Here is an 18,486-nt window from a genome sequence, read left to right on the forward strand (position 1 = left end):
CTTTAACAACAATGGCGGTAGCTAGCATGTAGCAGACGCACTGTTCATTTATATTCGGAAATGTGGCATCATTCATTATTTAGTGTTGTCCATGTAATGTCATATAATAACCTTTAAGTTAAAGTTAACGCCAAAGAAGAAAAATCATGAAGTTTGTTGGTTTCAGTATCTAAATTAGGGTTAGCTTTCAGTCTGAAGTTATGTAGCAGCTAGCAAGAAGCTGTAGCGTTACGTGAAACGCACCAAGGTAAGAATCTAAATATGTCGTTTTCTAGTATATGTTAGTAATTCTTTGCTTTTAAACTCGGTTTTTATCAGAGGCACAGCTTTTATCACAGTTTTCCTAACAGGACATGTAGCTACATTAAAGATGTAACGTGAGAACAATATTTATCATGTGTAAGTGAAATAAAACATCACACTGACAGTAATTGGAAATGTTTATACGTCAGGTTTCACAGCTCACAGCATGGCCGACGACCCTCAGAGAAACTTTCGCTCTGCATATTATGAGAAAGTGGGATTCAGAGGAGTGGAGGAGAAGAAATCCCTGGAAATACTGCTGAAGGACAATCCTCTGGGTAGGTAGCAAGTCACATCCACCGACATGCAGGACACAGTGTAAACCTGGCAATCATGCTGAAATGGTGCTGATATCAATAACACATACTGGATGCTCTGTCACAATGTTTTCCGGGTGGTATCAAGTTAGGCAACTACATAAAGGGGTATAGTTAACCCTGGTCAGTTATATCATCTTTTTATAATGATTTAAATACTTGATATAATGCACTGTTACTTTTTATTTCATTAACATTTTGTGTCTCTTCATCGCTTTTCTGCAGATCATGTTATGTTTTGGGTTGTCTTGCACACAGTATGCTAAAAGTCTGCTACGGAGGCCTTTCCAAAAACATCAGCTTATGTCTGTTGAATTAGTTCACGGTGGATGTTTACGTCTGCCTTGTATCATTCTCCCGTTGTTGAAGCCAGTTTATTTTCACTTTTCGTTTTATGACCGACTGCAGAACATTTGCATCCAGAATTAGCTAATATTCAGGGAAATCCCTTCTCCCTTTTTTTTGGTGCAAGGTTTCCTGTATCACTGGCTGCTTCAAAATGCCAGAGCAGAATATTTCTACCCCCCTGTCTAACAGTTGGCAGGCTACCAGGGTGTCCAAACTTCTGTACAAGCCACAATCAGGTTTTTAAATAAATTAAACAAAAAGTAACAGAGCATTTGCATTTGGTTTTAATGTGTGTAGTTGCAGAAGTTGTTTACTTCTTTTTCCAGGGGTGGCAAACTTTAGTATGTATCACCAATATTATATCACTAACTTAATGCATTTGAAGTAACTGAGGTACTGCATGCAGCATTGGGAAGGGTACTTTTGCACTGTATTGTACTGTACTACCAGTTAAAGTGTTATTTCTGTATCATCAGGTTTTGATGTAGTAACAGCAGGGTTTTTACTTTTCTAACAGATCTAGAGAAGCTGATCACCTTCAGTCAAAGGTTCCCATTACCCTCCATGTATCGGATTCATGTGTGGAAGGTACTGTTGGGTAAGACTCGCACACCATCATTTACACCACAAATACAGTCAGGTACTGTATAGTGAATCCTTACTCTACTCAGCCAGAGCCTGAACCCCAAAAGCAGAATTCTGAAGGGATCTGTTTTATTAATCATATTTACTGAAAACCCTCCTTGTTATGTCCACTGTGGATTGTCTGAGTAACTCTGTCCCTGTTCCTGCAGGCATCCTACCTCCTCACAGTGACTCTCATGTTTTGGTTGGAGGCTACAGGAAAGAGCAGTACCAAGACATCCTGGAGGCTCTGGAGGTGATGAGACACATCAACTCCTCCACGCCTTCCACCCACATCTACCTGCGCATGTTCCAGCTGGAGAGCCAGGTGCTCCCACGGTGTTCCGAGACCTCACCCCCGGTAAGATGAGGCAAGAAAATGGTAATTTGATACTGATGCAACCCCAGATGATGTTTCAGGACTAGAAATGTGTTTTATATGTTGTATTGAAAAGATAAAATGGGTGCATGGTGGTGGTGCATCCTGCTCACTGGGAGTAGGTCACTTGTATGAGAACGGTTGTTAATGCCCGACATTTATTCAAATCTGTAATATTTAATATATCTATGATATTTTTCCCGGCATGTTTGCATCATTTCATCCAGGTTACATAACAGCAGTGAGTCTGACCCCTGGTTTACTAGGAACTTATAATAATATGATAATGTTATAGTGTGTATAGTCTGATTAATGATACTATCAAACATCCCACATATATTGATGTTAGCTCCAAGCTCTTCATTATGAATTCCGAGTTGAACAGAAAATGAGTGTAATCCTACGCTACAACAGGTTTATGTTAAAGCAAACTTTTGTTACTGCTGCAGGATGAAGAGAACGAGGACTTTCTCTCCATCAGTCGAGCCATGGAGGAGATTGTGGACGATCCGGTCGACTGCTACTGGCTGATCAAATGTTTCGTCAATCAGTTCCATACAAAGTTTGGAGACTCAGTACCTCACCTTGTAAGTGTGACTTTTAGTTCAAAGAAGAAACCTCTTGAACAGCTTTCAGCTTCATCCTGTCCTCATTTAAAATCATTGTTATAATTTTCAACATGTGTCGTGACGCTGAGATGAAAAAAAGCATATGAGATTTTGATAATGACATTCTCATGACTAGGGAGTTGGATCACTTTTTTATATACGCGAATCACCATGAATTAAGACCTTCTTGTTTGCTCTGTTCTGCTGTAGCCAAAGAGCCTGGAGCATTATCTGAGTCAGGAGGAACCTCGGCTGCTGAATCATCTGAAGAGCATTGGAGCCCTGACTCAGCTGCCCTACAGCCTCTGGTTCAGGCGCTGCTTTGCTGGCTGCCTGCCTGAATGCAGCTTGCAGAGGTCAGTCCACTGTTAAAGAAACCTTATCACCGTCATTGCATAGCATTTGAAGTAAGCTAGAATTATTACTCTTAAAATGTTTAGACAGTTTCCAGTAGATTTACAAAGAGTGAAAAACAGGTGTTGAGCATGACAGACTGTCATGTGACATGTCTGTCAAGTAATAACTGACGTTCGGCGCTTCTGTACTTAATCTCCCAGCTGTGGAGCACCATAGTGGTGGCTACAGCAAGGATGTTCTTCTACCTTCAAATTACACTGAATGACACAATTGTGTTTGGATGTGCAAAGAAAGGGTCAGTGGGAACCTGTCATACAAGGAATGATTAGAGTTGTACAAAGACGTTAACAGTTGACTTCATGCAAATGTCAATAGGTGTTTAGTAAAGGGAAATGTGAAACCATAATGATGATGTTAATACAGACTTAGAAAGTCAGGAGACTCTGGTTAAAACTAACTCAGTTTAACAAGAGTCCTGTAATAAATCCTGCTTTGTTCAGTAATTCAGTTCAGGCTTTGTTCATATTGTTTTAGAGGATGTAGTCTGCTGCGGCTGTTGATCAGAGAGGGATTTCTGCTATTTAGCAGGTACTCATTGATAAAAATGGCACAAACAAAATGATGAGGGAAAAAAACAGTTCAGTATAATCTTCAAAAAGGACAGTTTAAACAAAAACTGAATAAAGGAGGTTTTATTGTAGGTTAATGTCTCCTTCACACTGGTGTTATAAACTAATATTTCCTCCTGACCTTAAATGTTACTGAGTAATTGAGTTCTTTAATTGTCTTCAGGGTGTGGGACAAGGTGATAAGTGGATCCTGTAAGATTCTGGTGTTCGTTGCTCTGGAGATTCTGCTCAGCTACAAGATCATGTTGCTGGGCATCAGCCGGCCTGACAGCGTGGTCAAGTTTCTGTGCAATGTGAGTGAATGAAAACATGAGCATAGTGGTGTTACTTAGCTAACAGAACATAACAGATGACGTTTTCTAACATGTAACCAACGTTTCCTTCCAGATACCGCAGGAAAACACAGACGCCATCGTGACTAAGGCCATCGACCTGTGGCATAAATACTGTGGCACCCCAATGCACACTGTGTAGCCATGTGGAGCTGAAGATGCTAAATCTGAGCCCAGAGGTGAGCTGCTTTCCCAAGACACACCAGGACTTAACTCCTCTGAGGGACACTGTTGCGTTCACTGGCCGTGGGGATTAGTCTCTGTATGACTGAGCAGGTTACTTTTGATAAACTGGGCGAAACACTTTCTATATCAGCAAAGTAATTTCCATCTTTCCCCAAAGAGTCGGCACACATGAACACAGGAAATAGGTACTTAATGTGATCACTGAAGCATGTAATGTGTTAATGTCGGCACAAAACCTGTTTGGAAAAAGACCAAGGAGCATTAACTTATTATTTTTAATAAGTTTCTTTCCTTAAGAAACTGCATACATTATAGAAGACTCACAATAAATTAATACCCACATGCAGCTTTTCTGCTTTACAAAAACATTTGAAAAGTATTGTTTACTTTCTTTGATATTTACAAGTCTTATAATTCTGAGAATATTTCTCTCAAAACATTTTCAAACACACAAGAGACGGTAATATTACTGACTCTTACAGGCAAACGTACACACACTCATACACGCAACCAGTTCTCCCAGTAATATGGTCAAAACTGCCAATTCATGAGCTTCTCATGGATAAAAAAAAAACAAAGTGTTCTCACTTGTACTGCACAATGCAAAGAAAGTCTTAAGTTTTCTAATTAAGTGGAGAGTTCTGCAACATTTTACTGTGTCTACAAGTAATATTCTGTAAGAAATAAAACAATTTGGCAACTTTGAAATCCCTGTAAACAATACTGTAGGCACAGAGACACAGTGGCTTACTGAACTCTCAACAGCAGTCAATCTGGGATGCATTCAAGGACACAACTTCCACAGCAGGTCAAGTTGCTTTGGTTTGAATTGGGGATCTGAAATCTGAAATGTGTTTGAGCTCTTGAATGCAGCCCACCTGCAACTAAACAAATGAGGAGAAATTATTGCTCAGGTGATTGATGTGAATGTGTTAGATCAATTTTCTTGAGTGTTACTGAGTTTGTAGAGAATGTTTGAATAGGACTTTAGAACATTTTGGCTTAAGATTCAGCTGCCTCTAACAGCATCAGCTGCTGTGAATATTTTTACTCCTCTGGCAAAGTGAGATGAATGGCTATTGAGATTTCATCTGTGGAATAAAACTGTGCCAACACAATCACGGTGCCTAGATAATAGTAAGTCAAGTAGAGAAATTAGACTTGAACATGGTCAAAGGCAAAAAAAAGTGTGTTTAAAAAAAAATCCTCAAGTCCCATTATCACCTCCTACTGTTCCCATCCTTGACAGTTGGCACAGATTTTGTGTTTGACTTTCATGAGCCTTGTTCAAAAACAAAAGTGCAGCAAAGTAAACAAATCTCCACCTCTTCATCATAAAAAATGATAATTAAAAGCTTTTGAATATCAAGAAGTCTGTAAAATCTCCAGCGAGTGGAGACACCGGTCGAGAGCCTGATCTTTTGTTTTTGCTCCCATTTCCTGTAATGGCTCAAACTCACACGTGTTTAGTCCAGTCTAGTGTTTGAAGTCAGCAGTTCCAGGGCAGCGCGTAGCAGTCACAATGTTCGAGGCTTCAGTGGGAGTATAAAATCAGTGCCGAGGTCTGACAGAGCCATTTTATGGCCGATGAAACCTGCAGGGAGAAACCACAAAGGCAGAATGTGAGAGAAAATGTTATCCTGTCATTATAGTTTGGTATAGACGAGAGTGAATCCCTTGAAGCTTCATCTAGCACCACCTACAGGTCATAATATTCCCTTCAGCTTATGTCTGGATAGACATACAGTTAAAGAATGAATTCCTGTCAGCTTCTGATTACACCTAAGAGGCACAAATGGATGCTCATAATTATGCTCTGAATAATATGACAAGTGTGCAGCAAACACAGCTCAGGATGACGAGGTTTGGTTTATGTTATAGTGCAATGTAGGATTTTTTAAAATTGTCTCTGTGCAGAGGATGAACCTTTAACTCTACCACCTCAAGACAAACCTGATGTAGTGAATAATCTGAATAGATTAAATTCTAAGAGCCACTTTCACTATCTAAATTAGTCCTCTGGTGTATAATGAGCTTTACAGCTGTCTCCGGTGCCCTGCATGAGTGTAGCTTTGTCTCACCTGGTCAGATGACGGCTCGACTCATGTACCTCCATCTCTGTGCTTTTGAACTCATTTAACTCCTTTCTTATGGCAGCCTGAACAGCACACAAAGAAACACATACAACATGTGTCAACTGCTTGAATCTACAGTAATTATTCTGTTTTGTTGTTGTGCTTGTACTTGTTATTGAAGCTGACCTTATCAGCAGCTGTTAGCCTCGTCCATGGCTTGTCTGCTCTCCTGTCGTAGTCCTGGGCCTCAGCGACCTCCACGTAGTCACTAAAGCGGATCAGGATCCTGGCCTCCCTCAGCTCCTCTACGGTCGGCCTCTGGCTGAGCTACAGGGTGGAATTCAAAGAGTTGTTACTTAAATCATTATTCTTGCTGAGGAGAAATTGTGCAGAAAACAAGAAGCTGGTTCATTTGTTCTGAACGAAAGTATGAGAAACAGTTTTTTTTCTATGTGCAATATAAAAATGTAGTGTATGACTGTGTTTTAAAGCCAATTAAATATTCCAGTTAAAAACCTCCTACTCATTTTGTGTCTTCATGGGTGAATTATGGATGTGAGAGCTCAGCCCAAACTAAGAAAGTTACATCAAAATAATGGACATTATGATTTACACAGGGTGAATATATAAAAAAAATCTGAACCTTGTTGTATTTTTTTTATGTTCTAACTATATCTAAAAGATGTTGTGTAAAATGAATCAGTAGAGGTAAAGCAGTGGAAGCAGGTGGCTCTACCTTTAAATTGGTTGATCTATCTAATACCTACAATCAAATACTGTCATTACTGCAGCAGCTGTTTTCTACCATATAACAGCAGACAGTCCTGAGGTCGTCACTGAGATGGAGATGATCACTCACACACACACAACAGGATGATGATGTGACAGATAATACCATCATCTTTTGAAGGGGCTGTAATCTGAAGGGCAGCCATTCAGTCGCTACAGCAACCGTGTTTGTGTTTCCAGCTGGGGTCTTGAACTAAACATTCAGACATGTACCCACTGATCAAAGACTCTCAGTCTCTTCTGCGTCTTACCTTTTTGGACAAATGCCTCTTGATCTCCCTCTTCTCCTCCTGCTCCTCCAGATCGTTTCGAGCTGCAGGAAACAACAGAAAAACAGCATAAATGCACAATGTCATATTTTTTTTTCTCATTATATGCAAAGCGACTTACGTTTGAGGATGTTCCTCTGTTCCAGCTCCTCTGCTGTCGGCCTTTGACTTAACCGCCTGAAAAGGAGAGAAAACATCTATTTCAGGAAACTATTTTCCCATGGTTTTAGTATTTGTGTGCTCGGAGATCATCATTATTGTATTCGACTTATTCAAAAGCTTATGAGGCAGAGATTTGTAGTGTCATTTTTATGAAGCTGTATTTTGTGAATTTACAGCGTCTGTATGCGCTGACTCCAAAGTGGTCCATACAGCTGGGTGGAAAGATTGATAGTGACAGAGAACAGGAGTAAAAAGATGCCAGAAGGCTGTAAACAGTCAGTTGGGTTGGGATTTGCTTCTGTCTATAGGTGGGTGACACTTAAAGATGATTACAACCGTCTCTTAACATATACGTCTCATGTATGGTTGAATTACATCATTCGTTTTAATTCCACATTAGGAAGGATTAGTTACCTGGATATTTTACTTAACTTTCACTGCCCTTTGTAATTCTCCATTTTCTGCGACCACAGTTTTAATCTCTCCCTTCCTCTGCCTCCTCCCTCCACTATGATTCATCATCTGCCATCTGTTCCCTTTTTACAGCAGAGTCACATCTATCATAGACCACATGGTTTGAAGCTCTGTGCAGGTGACTGAGTCTGCATGTGCAGTAATGCGCGTGTGTGCACGAGTGCCAGTAAAATCTCAGCAGAGTCCCGTTAATCTGGCAGCTCACCTGGTGAGTTTGGTGGCTGTTTGTTGTCGAGACTCGAGTCTCTCCTGGTCCGACTGTAGTGGCAGGATGTTCTTCTCCTCCAGCTCCCTCTTCGATGGACGGTTGCTCAGCTTGATGGCCAGAGAGTCTTTTCTTAAAACCTTCATGGCCAACGTGCCTACAGTGATTGTAACATATACACTGTCATACGAGTTGTGCAGTTCCAGACTTTCCATCATCATATTAGTAAGAATATATAATATAGAGGCCAACTTTAACAATTTATTGCCGCTTTCATTTCCCTCTACTTCCTCATTTTTAGTAAAACACGTAGCTGAATTAATCTGTTTTTATTATAACCAGCACAGTTCTTATTTAAATCTTATGTATTATGTATAATTAACACATCATGATCTATACAAAATGGTTCTGTGATAAATTATTCACATCTCTCATTACAAACCGCAGCTCTGAATGCTTCTAGCTATGTGTGACATCAGTACCAGAGCAACCATATGGAGACACCCATATGCTCATACATACAATAAATATGTCACATGCACACACTTCCTTATTAACAGCAACAGGAAGTCCATTTCTGTCTGGTTTGTTGACGTGTCATTGTGATGAGCTCAAATTCAATAATTAGAGAGACACCTACTTGTAAACAGTGTATCATCATCATCCTCCTCCTCCTCGTCTTCATCTTCCTCCTCATCTTCTTCTTCTTCCTCGTCTTCCTCCTCCTCTTCCTCGTCCTTGTACATACCCGGCAGGTCCTCGTAGTCGGCCTCGTTGGGGAGGTTCTCTTTGTCGTCGTCACACTCGATCATCACCGTGGGAACAGTGTGCATCATGGAGCTGCAGGTTGGATGGGAAAGGGCAAAGGTCAGATGCGTGTACTCACTGTTGTGTGATGTGAATTTAACTTGTGAAACCAACAGGACAGCAGCTGCATGATAGAGACCCCGGCTGCGTCTCTGTCGTGTTTGGTTGTGTCAAAAACAGACGATGTTAAAAAAAACACATGATCAAATATGGATTTATAAAAATAAAAAAATAAAAATGGTCTAGAAAATGAATTTAGAGACTAGAGGCTATGATGGATGAGGAGGTGTGAGGTGGTGAAGGAGAGGAGATGTGACCAGTATCCAAGTAGAAGCTGCAGTAATACATAAACAGAAAGTGAAACATGTTGGGGTGGAAATTAGATACCGATTGGATGATTGGAGGATTCACTCAGGTACGTGAGGGGTCAAAGGCAGAACAGATTAATGGAAAATATGATCAGCAACACTAGCAACTCTTTTTATGGCTCTGTGTATGTTGTAAATGTAGACCAGTAAAGCTCAAACCTGGTGTCCTCTCACTATCAAACACTATCCGGAACAGTTCCTCACCTCTCAAACCTCTGCATGGTGAGGGCCAGGGTCTTGTTGAGTTCCTCTATGATCCGGCTGGGCGGGTGGAGGGGGACAGGTAGTGTCCCATACTGCAGAGGGTGCCCGCCCATTGGAGCATGGTTGGCAGGGGCGGGGCACTTCTGGAAGGCGAGAGTAGAGGGCTCCATGCTCCCTGCAGGTACGGAGATCATGAGCTTCTTTGGAGGTAGAGGAGGAGACAGCTTCACCGACATACACGGCAACTTCACGGGGCCGCCGTCTGCAACGAAAGTGAGGAAGCAGCAAGATTAGAAAAGCACGCCCAGATTCAGAAGTGTAACTGTTTAAAATGACGAGCGCACCTGTAATGTGATTAGGTAGCCTGGTGAAGGGTTTGGGTGGTAGTGCAGGAGGCTGTTTGGGTAGCGTTGGAGGTCTGGAGAGTGCTGATTCTGTACTGTCAGATGGATACACAGTGGACTTCTTTGTGGGTGGAGCCTGAATGGATTTCTGTGTGTGGTCCGGTAGAGTCGCACCATCACTGGGCATCTGAAACTCCACGGGGCCTGAGGTGTGAAAAACAGAAAGCTAAACAGTCAGAGGCCACAATGTGTAAAATACACGAGGAGGTTTTAACTGTGGGGAGGCTCTGCTGCCTACCTACAGCTGCAGCCGCTCCTTCCATCAGCTCACTACCTTCAAACTCTGACAGGCTGGAGCCGAGGACAGGGGAACGCCCGTTTTCCATCTTGACTTCCTCTCGTATGGCTGGAGATGTTCCATCTACGGAGAAAGGTTCAGAAGAAAAAAGGAAGATAAGACAATAACTGCCGGGTTCGTTTTTATAATTTATCATGTGATGGATACTGACGGTGACATTGTTCCACTGTTTTATTAAGCAAAGTAAATCCTCCACATGTGAACTAATATACTTTAATCACCAGTTATCTTAGAATTTTATGCATTTAAGATGAATGTTTCAAAAGGAACTCTTTGCAGTCATTGCTACAAACTGAAATCACCAGATATTTAGGAATATGGATATGAAAGAAAACAAAGTCAAACTAATTCGGCTCAAGCCGTCGTTTAATTTCGAAGTTTTATTTATCTCCTCTCTCTGCTCACCTTTCTCATAAACCTCCTTCAGCACTCCTTTCTTGATGAGCTCCTCTCTGCTCTGCCGTGTGGACATTTTCCTCTCCAACACTGAGGGAAGAGAAAGGACATGACATCAGAACAAAAACTAAACAAAAAAAGGAAAGAACACTGTCGGGCTGCTGGTGTGCTGATACTGACAACGTTATTAGTGTTGAGGAACGTGTCAACCGCACCAGAGGTTTGTTTCCATCCTAGCAGCGACCCAGTAATAATCTTATGACTAACCCTCAGAGCTCTGCACCACTGTATCCGAGTAAGGTGTTGAGCCACCACAGGTCTGCTTCATCGTGACACTGACTCTACTGGGGGATGAAAAAACATTTTTCTAAAATATACTGTATTGCCTCATTTGATGTTTTGATAAGAGGCTGCAGATTCTCATCATTTCCATACTCATCAAATCAACCCGTGACCCCTCTTACCCTCTGGATGGGGGCATCGTCATCGTGGGAGAGGCCGCTCCCATCAGGATAGAAGTACTGATCACTTAGAACAACCTTGTGTGGCTGTGCAGTGACCTTTCCCTCAAAGGCTGAGAGTGGACCCACACCATGCCTGTAAAATGCCCCCCACAGCACAACAGAGCCACCAGATTCCCTCGCTGTGGGGGTCGAGCAGTCAGACCTGTACCGTTCTCCTGGTCTACGCCACACACACACTCACCTACTTGCCAAGAATGTGGAGAAGGATGACTCATCTGACCATTTCACTCTTTCCACTTCTCTGTAGAGCAGAGCCAATGGACTCTGGGTAAGCAGCTCTTTTACAGTCCCCTGAGTACTGAGCATTCACCTACTAAATATATATATGAAATGATAGTAATGTAATAAATAATTACCACATATAATAGTTGGTTCTTGTTAATGTTTTTATTTGTGTTTGTTAAATATTTTATTCTTCCACCTTGGTTAAACAATAAAATTGCTTTATGCTTACGCCACAGTTTCCTGATGCGAATCATTAGATTTAATGTAATCTCTCCTCTTCAGACACAGGGTGCTTGGAGTAGGTTTCATTAAATTAACTGGATGCAGGAGCTGTGGTTATTATCCACAACAAAACACAGGGTGATAACAATCAGACAATTACCTACAGACCCAGTTAACACTAAGGAAACAATATGAATCACTGGGGGAATAACAGGGTAGCTCTGTGTTTAAGAACATTTTCTAAGCTTCTGGTTCTGGCTCAACAAACAGGGAATGACTGTCAGGATATATACAACCATCACTGTGTAGTAGCTACTAAAACGTACTGTGCTGCTGACTGTTTGTACATTTTACGCCCGAGGACATTCAGAGCATAGTGGAGCAGTGGTTTCCAGGAAAGATGTGACATATTCTCTGAGCAGTGAAGAATTATTATACAGATGATGGACAAAAAGGCATCGTAGAAGTAACGCATCTGGTTGTAAAACTTGGGAACCTACTAAATTAATTACAGCCCTTTTCATCATAATTACCAAGTCATTGTTCCACAATTTAAATGAAATTACAGCCAATTAATGTAAAATGAGTTATATAAGGCGATTTCACACAATTAATGCAAAAAAACATCATATTTCCCTAGAAAACAAGACAATGTACCAATAAATAACCATCATTTAATTTAATTTGATCTTTTTATTGAACTTTAATTATAATTTTACTAAAATGAAGATACAATTAAATTGGAAATTGACTTTAAATATATTTTTTAACAGTAAGAGGGTGAAATATCTTAATAGTTTAGATTCCCAGGTAATTATTAATTAAACACATGCTGAAATTTAACTAAAATTGTGGCCAAATTGCCTCTTAATTATATTAAAATGTCAGATTAATTTCACACCAATTATTTGCAATTTAATTTAAATCCTCAAACATAACAGAACATCAAAATTAACAGAAACTGTAGTTTTTATTGAATAAAATAATTGTAAATGTCTGTTAAAGTCATTTCTATTTGTTTCTCTCACTATGTACGATGCCAATCCCCCATACTACTGATGTTACCTTCTCTGTGTTAGACCACACATAGTTTAATGCACCTTCACTGAATCATGGCAGTGGTCCAGAAAGAACACACGGTGGTTACAACATGCATCCACCTGTGTGCACGTGTGCACGTTAAAACCTTTACTGTGTGTTACTGGAGGCAGGTTTCAGCAGACAAATATCTGAATAAATAAATAAGAAAACTGAAAGCGCTGCGACAGCTGGGAGAACAGCTTGGCTGCAGGAAGCCTCTCGTCACCCCTCTGCTCTGTGTTTGTGTCTCTCAGTGAGAACAGGATGTGGAACGACTCAGCCAGCTGAACACAACAACAGCTTCCATCTCTCCATCTAAAATACACTACATGCTTTCTTCTGTTCCGCAGCTTTGACTCGGTGCATATTGGAGCTCTGAAGCAGACATATGCACCAGCGTCAACATTTCCTCAGATAGTGCGGCTGTCACTGCTCTGACGGGACAGTTAATTCACCGTTAAAGAGACAACTCGCTGGCACCATCACAATCACATTTAAAACTAATTTGTTGCTGCAGTTATTATCGACTCTCCAGCAGCTGCATCGCCCACGGATGTAATTGAAGGGCAACTTTACTGATTTTCAACTGCTCACTATGATGAGTAAATGTATATGAATGATATCAAACCACCTTCTGCCTTCACAAGTTCTAATTTCTTCTTTGCTTAAAAAGCGAGCTGGACATTTCCTCCAGATCACAAAAGCTGTTGTGTTTGTGTAAAACTTTTCAGGGTCCAAAATTGTCATTTGAAACTCTGCGATCATCTACACAGGAGTCATCATATAATGTGTAGTAAACAGTGAATGATTCTGGACACAAAACTGCACCATTACGTAATGCGAGAAAAATTTATCTAGGTTGTTTGTTTTGTGTTGACGAATCACATCACAAGACAAAAGTTCCTAGTTTTTCTGAAGGTCTACACTGGAGGGTGAAGGAAAAGGAGCCGCTGACCTGAGACCTCCTGGTGCTTTACCAGCCTTACATAATCATCCTCACACACCTCTGTGCTCCCAGAGATCAGTGCTACTGTTGCTAATGCAGCAGGGGAGACATTTATCCACACTGGGATCAGAGCAGATTACCCCAGGGAGGGAGAGCTGATGGACGTGTTTCTGTTCTCACCTGCAGAGGTCTGCTTGAACTTGTCGCTCTTCTTCTTCCTCCATTTCCAGGGTTTAAACAGACGTCCCAGGGTGGCGAATTTGCTCCTCCGGCGGATGGGGGGCGTGTGTGTGCCGGGGACCAGCGAATCAGAGCGCATCGCTGCCAACCTCTCCACTTCCTCAGCTGGAAAACAGAACAGCATCAACAAGGTTGTTAACTTAACGAGCAGCTGAACAACACCTTCAAAAATACGTCTTTCACCTGGAGGATGCAGTTGTTTCCCTGCAGCTGTTAATAATAATTCACAGAGATATAAAGAAAAGAGCTTCAACAATTAACCAAAATATAAACAGCAACTATTCAGATACTAAGTTAACCTGAGGATTTGCTGATTTTCTCAATTCTAAGTTAAACTGAACTTTCTGAACATAGAGATTAAAACAAAACCTATATTCATGTAGAATAAAAGTAAAAAACTGGGAAATGCTTCGTTTTGACTGTTTTGTAAGCTCAGTAAATCAGGCAGTGAGGTAATGGTCAATTACAGCGCATTTCCACTGCAGTAATGGGCTTTTTAAATCCACAGTTAGAGGAAATAATGATTATTTGTCTCTGATTCAAATGTCAAAGGACAGACTCTCCTAGAGGGCTGCACATAATCAAGTCAGGAAAACCTTATTCGGATCGCTGTTAATCACAGATTGTCAGGTGGCTCTGCAGCATAAACCTCATGCATCAAGAGGGAAAATCACCCAAAATATAACCACAATATTAGCAAGACATGACAGTAAACATTCACCACACACTTTGACTCTTATAAGACCAAAATATCACCTTGTTTCAGAGTCTTTTCTCCTAGATTTCATTTCCCCATTTACTCTTCCACCCCGAACTCTAACTCCCTCTGCTCTGCTTGAAAGTAATCAAGCCTGAGGCCTTTCTGTACAGCGTGCTCCAGTTTTCCATTTGAAATTACATCTTTCCCATTGTACACAACACTGTGCTGAACAGCATGAGACAGATTGTGCAGTACAAGGGCGCGACGACTGAGCCAGCAGCCATGAAATCTTAGAAATAATGATAAAATTTAAGGCAACATTTCAGCGGACACACATGAAATACTGCACAGATCTGAGGGAGTTAAACAAGTCACAAGTTCATTCACGAATCCAAGAGTAATGCTGCACCCAAACTCGGATGAACTATAAATTACATGTTAGGAAATAAAATAGAAAATGCTGTGACAGGAGGTCAGAAAATGATCAAATAAATAATAAGCACACTGCTGCACAATCGATCGAACTGTATCAAAATGAAATCATCAAATATTACAAAAATAATATGGAATATAGAAAGGTTATAGTAGCTGTGCTTATTCAAATATGTCAGATGAAATGAAATGTACACACAGTAAAAACGCTTTGAAATAGAAATCAGTTTCAGGCTGCTGATTAATTAATTGAATGATGATGTGATGATAAACTCCATGTGTTGGTATTAAAAGTTACAAGTTTGGTCAGATTCATCATCTTGTTGCCAAATAAATAAATAAAAACAATCACTGAAGAAACCGGAGCCAAAAATAAAGTCTGAGCAGAAAGTGAGTGATGGGGAGAAAAATCAAACTGACTGTAAACCAGTAAACAGCTGCAGACGGGACGAGATGTCGGCCTTGAGGTGGACTTGTATGTCAGTTTAAATCTGTACCAGCTCAGCAGCTACCACCACCAACACCCCCATCCACACCCCGAAAATCCCCACCTCCTCCATCAGCTGCCGCCGTGGTCGTGCTGCATGTCACACTGGTGTTAGAGTCAAAGAGCTCACGGAAACCTTCCCCAGACAAACAAAGAGGAAAATCAACACCAGTAACCAGCACGCTGTAACTAAATACTTTTACTCAAGTACTGAACTGTAGGAGACTGACGTACATTTACTTTGCTTAAGTTATTTTCTTCTTATGATGCTTAAGTTCCAGATTTCAGAGAGTAATACTGTACTTGTTGATCCGCTAAGTGTATTTAATCTAATATTTAAAACTGCAGCTCACACATTACTGCAGGATTTTTAAACTCCATCAGCCTCTGCACAGGTAGCAGTCATTATAAAATTACAATTAAAGAAAAGCTACAAAACTAATTAATACTAATTAAAAATCTTCGCTATTCTCTGATTGATTAGAAGGAGGCACAAACATCTCATTCTGTGAGTCTGTGTTCAAGGAGGCTTCAACTGAGACGCTGAGATAGTTGCTCCTGGTGGTCGAGAGATATCAGGTTCAAAAGATTGGAGGGGCATGAAGTCAGAGTGATGTTGACCTTTAACCACCAAAATCGAACGAGCTCTTCTTCGAGTCCAAGTGGACATTTGTGTCAAGTTTGAAGATATTCCCTCTGGGTGTTGCTGAGATATTGAGCTCACAACAAAAGGACGGACGTACAACTAGAACACGTCATGAGAACACCTTGAAGTAAAGATCTGAATAATTATTCCAGCTGTAGTACATGAATCTGGCTAAACCTGAAACATGACGTGTGCTTTTCCACGTTCTTTAACGAATGGCGCCACAGGTCTCCCTGTAAATAGATGCCCCTGATGCTGTTGACTGACCCCCCACCCCCCTACCCTACCCCAGTGTGAGTCACAGGGCTCAGAGTCACACTGCAGGGAGACATTCTTCCAGTCTGACCCTGGGTCTGTTTTCTGACTGCTGCCTCAATACACACTGAGTCACTCAACAACAACAAGAGCAAGAACAACTCGAAGCAGCCAAACAACAGAACAGATGATGCTGTCGGGGCTGAAATCACTTAGTGCATTAGTTCACTAATCCAGGTTGTTGTGTGAATCATGTTCTTCATTTGTTTCTTTCAGCACTGCCCTACATGCATTCAGCTCCGATCACCTATAGTATGACATGTTTTTCCAGCTATTATTGCCAGAAATGAAGATAATGAGCAGCATACGTTACCGAACCATCATAATAATAATGCTAACGTGCATTTTAAAATTAAATATGCAATAATTTCCATTTCATAAACAACATTTCATTTTATAAACAAGTTCCAGTTGTAGCTTCTCGGATTGTTAAGATGTCATCATCATTTCTACTGTTGACTGGACAAAACAGACTAATATGCATCTTATGAACTAAATAATTAAACAAATATATATTTATATATATCCATCATGTCCTAGGTGATTAAGATAGTTGTGTTTTTATGTGACTCTACAGAATCTTTACTTACTCTCTGGTATTAGTCAAACCAATCGTCTGCTAACTGATCTCTAGACAGGAATGAAAGTGACGACAGCCAGTGATGCTGTGAGTGTGTTACTCCAACAATCACTCAATAAAAAATCTGTTGATGGTTTCAGCAGATTTTCAAGCAGAAATCTTCTGTTCCAGCTTCTCAAATGTGATAATTTACTGATTTTTCATGTTATATCTGCTGGTATTTATGTTTTGATATGTTACACACACACACACGACTTCCTGACTTTCTGATTGTTGATGCTGATGAATGGTTTGTGTATTCAGCCTGTGTTCGCTCTGTGTCTGCTGCACCAGGGATTTCTTTCCTTTACTGTATTTTAGTTTAGTGAAGTTAAAACAAGACTTTTAATTTTAATTCCACTGAACCTCAGGTTATTTTTTGACCTCTTAGACTAAACAAACAACCGGTTTCTGATTTTATCTCCATCATTTGAACCTGTTCGACTGTTTTTAGCTCTAGATGCTGTGAAGGACCCCGGGGAGCCACAGTACGGTTCTCCGGGCCCCGGCACACAGGGAGCGGTCACCAGCTCAGGACTAAGCCCCTGTCCCTGTAGTGAACCGATCCGTGTCCTCTCACCGTCCAGGGGCTCGGCTCCACGACAGTTGCTGCAGATGTGTTTGATCTCCTTCCCGAGGTGACAGTGGATGATGAACGGCGTGTTGTTGTTGTTGTTTGCCGCCGACTGTTGCTGCTGCTGCCGCCGCCGTTCGCCGGAGCTGCCGCGGGACCTGGTCCTGGTCGGGCAGAAGGTTCTCCTCCGCCTCTTCGGTGTCTGCTCCTCGGACGCGGGTACCACTAAAGGTAGGGCACAGTTCGTGGATCCAGACCCGGACCACGAACACATCACGTCTCCTCCACGTCCCGCCATGTTTAACCGGACTTCGGGGCTGCTCCGGTGGAGGGGGGGGGGGGGTTTCAAACGGACTGTGTCCGTGTCCACGAGCGACAAGTCGGCCATTATGAAACCGAGTGTTTCCGGTCACAGCCTTCAAAATAAAACCACCCAAACCGCTGACATCCACAAGAGCCACAAAGAGTGAAAGCAGACCCTACACACTCCCCCTGAAATCCAAATAAACATAAACTAATTGCTGCTTGTATCCGGGGCCTAACAATAAATGAGTGCTCTGCTATGGTCCTACAGTATACTCAAGCAGGAATCCACTGAAAATTATAATTATTTTTTATTCTGTAATATTCTTTGCACAACACATAGCACATCTGTTATAGAAAAAGTCCCGTTCAAGTTACAGATACATACAAACTGGAATGATGAAAGCTGAACAGGAGTGAAATATAAAGTTTTTGAGGTCCTCATACATTAGAATCAGTAAATGAACAGGATAAAGTGTTGACCAGGTTCATAAGGACCCCCAGAGTGAATTACAAACCTAAACAACCTTACAGTATCCTATTAGTCTATAAGTTCTGTGGTCAACTGTGAACAGAAAGAAAACACAGTCTATCAATTCTTATGTCTGATGCCTCTGCACCTCATTTTAAATGAACTAT

At 41.2% G+C, this 18,486-nt stretch overlaps 2 protein-coding genes across 5 annotated transcripts in view; one reads left to right on the forward strand and one right to left on the reverse strand.

Annotated features, from left to right (window-relative positions):
* On the forward strand, positions 1 to 6,680 carry tbc1d7 (TBC1 domain family, member 7). 2 transcript variants are annotated; one of them, XM_026345169.1, is made up of 9 exons: positions 1 to 247; positions 453 to 581; positions 1,486 to 1,566; positions 1,763 to 1,953; positions 2,421 to 2,558; positions 2,790 to 2,935; positions 3,729 to 3,858; positions 3,953 to 4,076; positions 6,340 to 6,680. In XM_026345169.1, the coding sequence occupies exons 2-8, from the start codon at positions 470 to 472 to the stop codon at positions 4,037 to 4,039; spliced, it is 885 nt and encodes a 294-aa protein (XP_026200954.1). In that variant the 5' UTR covers positions 1 to 247; positions 453 to 469; the 3' UTR covers positions 4,040 to 4,076; positions 6,340 to 6,680. The 2 variants fall into 2 exon arrangements, with proteins under 2 accessions (XP_026200954.1, XP_026200953.1); XM_026345168.1 differs by lacking the exon at positions 6,340 to 6,680 and having other exon boundaries at positions 3,953 to 4,657.
* Positions 4,193 to 18,486, reverse strand: part of phactr1 (phosphatase and actin regulator 1) — a 26,091-nt gene continuing 11,797 nt past the window's right edge. Inside the window, exons 1-13 of one of the 3 annotated variants that reach the window (XM_026345162.1) lie at positions 17,551 to 17,853; positions 13,712 to 13,876; positions 10,544 to 10,624; positions 10,115 to 10,201; positions 9,781 to 9,984; positions 9,437 to 9,698; positions 8,698 to 8,897; positions 8,058 to 8,214; positions 7,338 to 7,393; positions 7,199 to 7,260; positions 6,345 to 6,485; positions 6,165 to 6,241; positions 4,193 to 5,677 (exon numbers count right to left, since the gene is read on the reverse strand). In XM_026345162.1, coding sequence (XP_026200947.1) covers positions 5,662 to 5,677; positions 6,165 to 6,241; positions 6,345 to 6,485; positions 7,199 to 7,260; positions 7,338 to 7,393; positions 8,058 to 8,214; positions 8,698 to 8,897; positions 9,437 to 9,698; positions 9,781 to 9,984; positions 10,115 to 10,201; positions 10,544 to 10,624; positions 13,712 to 13,876; positions 17,551 to 17,842 — 1,800 coding nt within the window. In that variant the 5' untranslated portion in view covers positions 17,843 to 17,853 and the 3' untranslated portion in view covers positions 4,193 to 5,661. Of the gene's footprint in view, positions 5,678 to 6,164; positions 6,242 to 6,344; positions 6,486 to 7,198; positions 7,261 to 7,337; positions 7,394 to 8,057; positions 8,215 to 8,697; positions 8,898 to 9,436; positions 9,699 to 9,780; positions 9,985 to 10,078; positions 10,202 to 10,543; positions 10,625 to 13,711; positions 13,877 to 17,550; positions 17,854 to 18,486 lie in introns of those variants that run through there. The other 2 variants (XM_026345161.1, XM_026345163.1) reach the window with 2 other exon arrangements.

Source organism: Anabas testudineus, chromosome 4 (assembly GCF_900324465.2).
Source record: "Anabas testudineus chromosome 4, fAnaTes1.2, whole genome shotgun sequence".
Lineage (NCBI taxonomy): Eukaryota > Metazoa > Chordata > Actinopteri > Anabantiformes > Anabantidae > Anabas > Anabas testudineus.

Bases quoted from the DNA above. Each gene is read 5' to 3' on its own strand.
- tbc1d7 (XM_026345169.1), top strand. From the start codon at position 470: ATGGCCGACGACCCTCAGAGAAACTTTCGCTCTGCATATTATGAGAAA. The intron at 582-1,485 runs GTAGGTAGCAAG...CTTTTCTAACAG, and splicing joins GCTGAAGGACAATCCTCTGG to ATCTAGAGAAGCTGATCACC. The intron at 2,559-2,789 runs GTAAGTGTGACT...GTTCTGCTGTAG, and splicing joins GAGACTCAGTACCTCACCTT to CCAAAGAGCCTGGAGCATTA.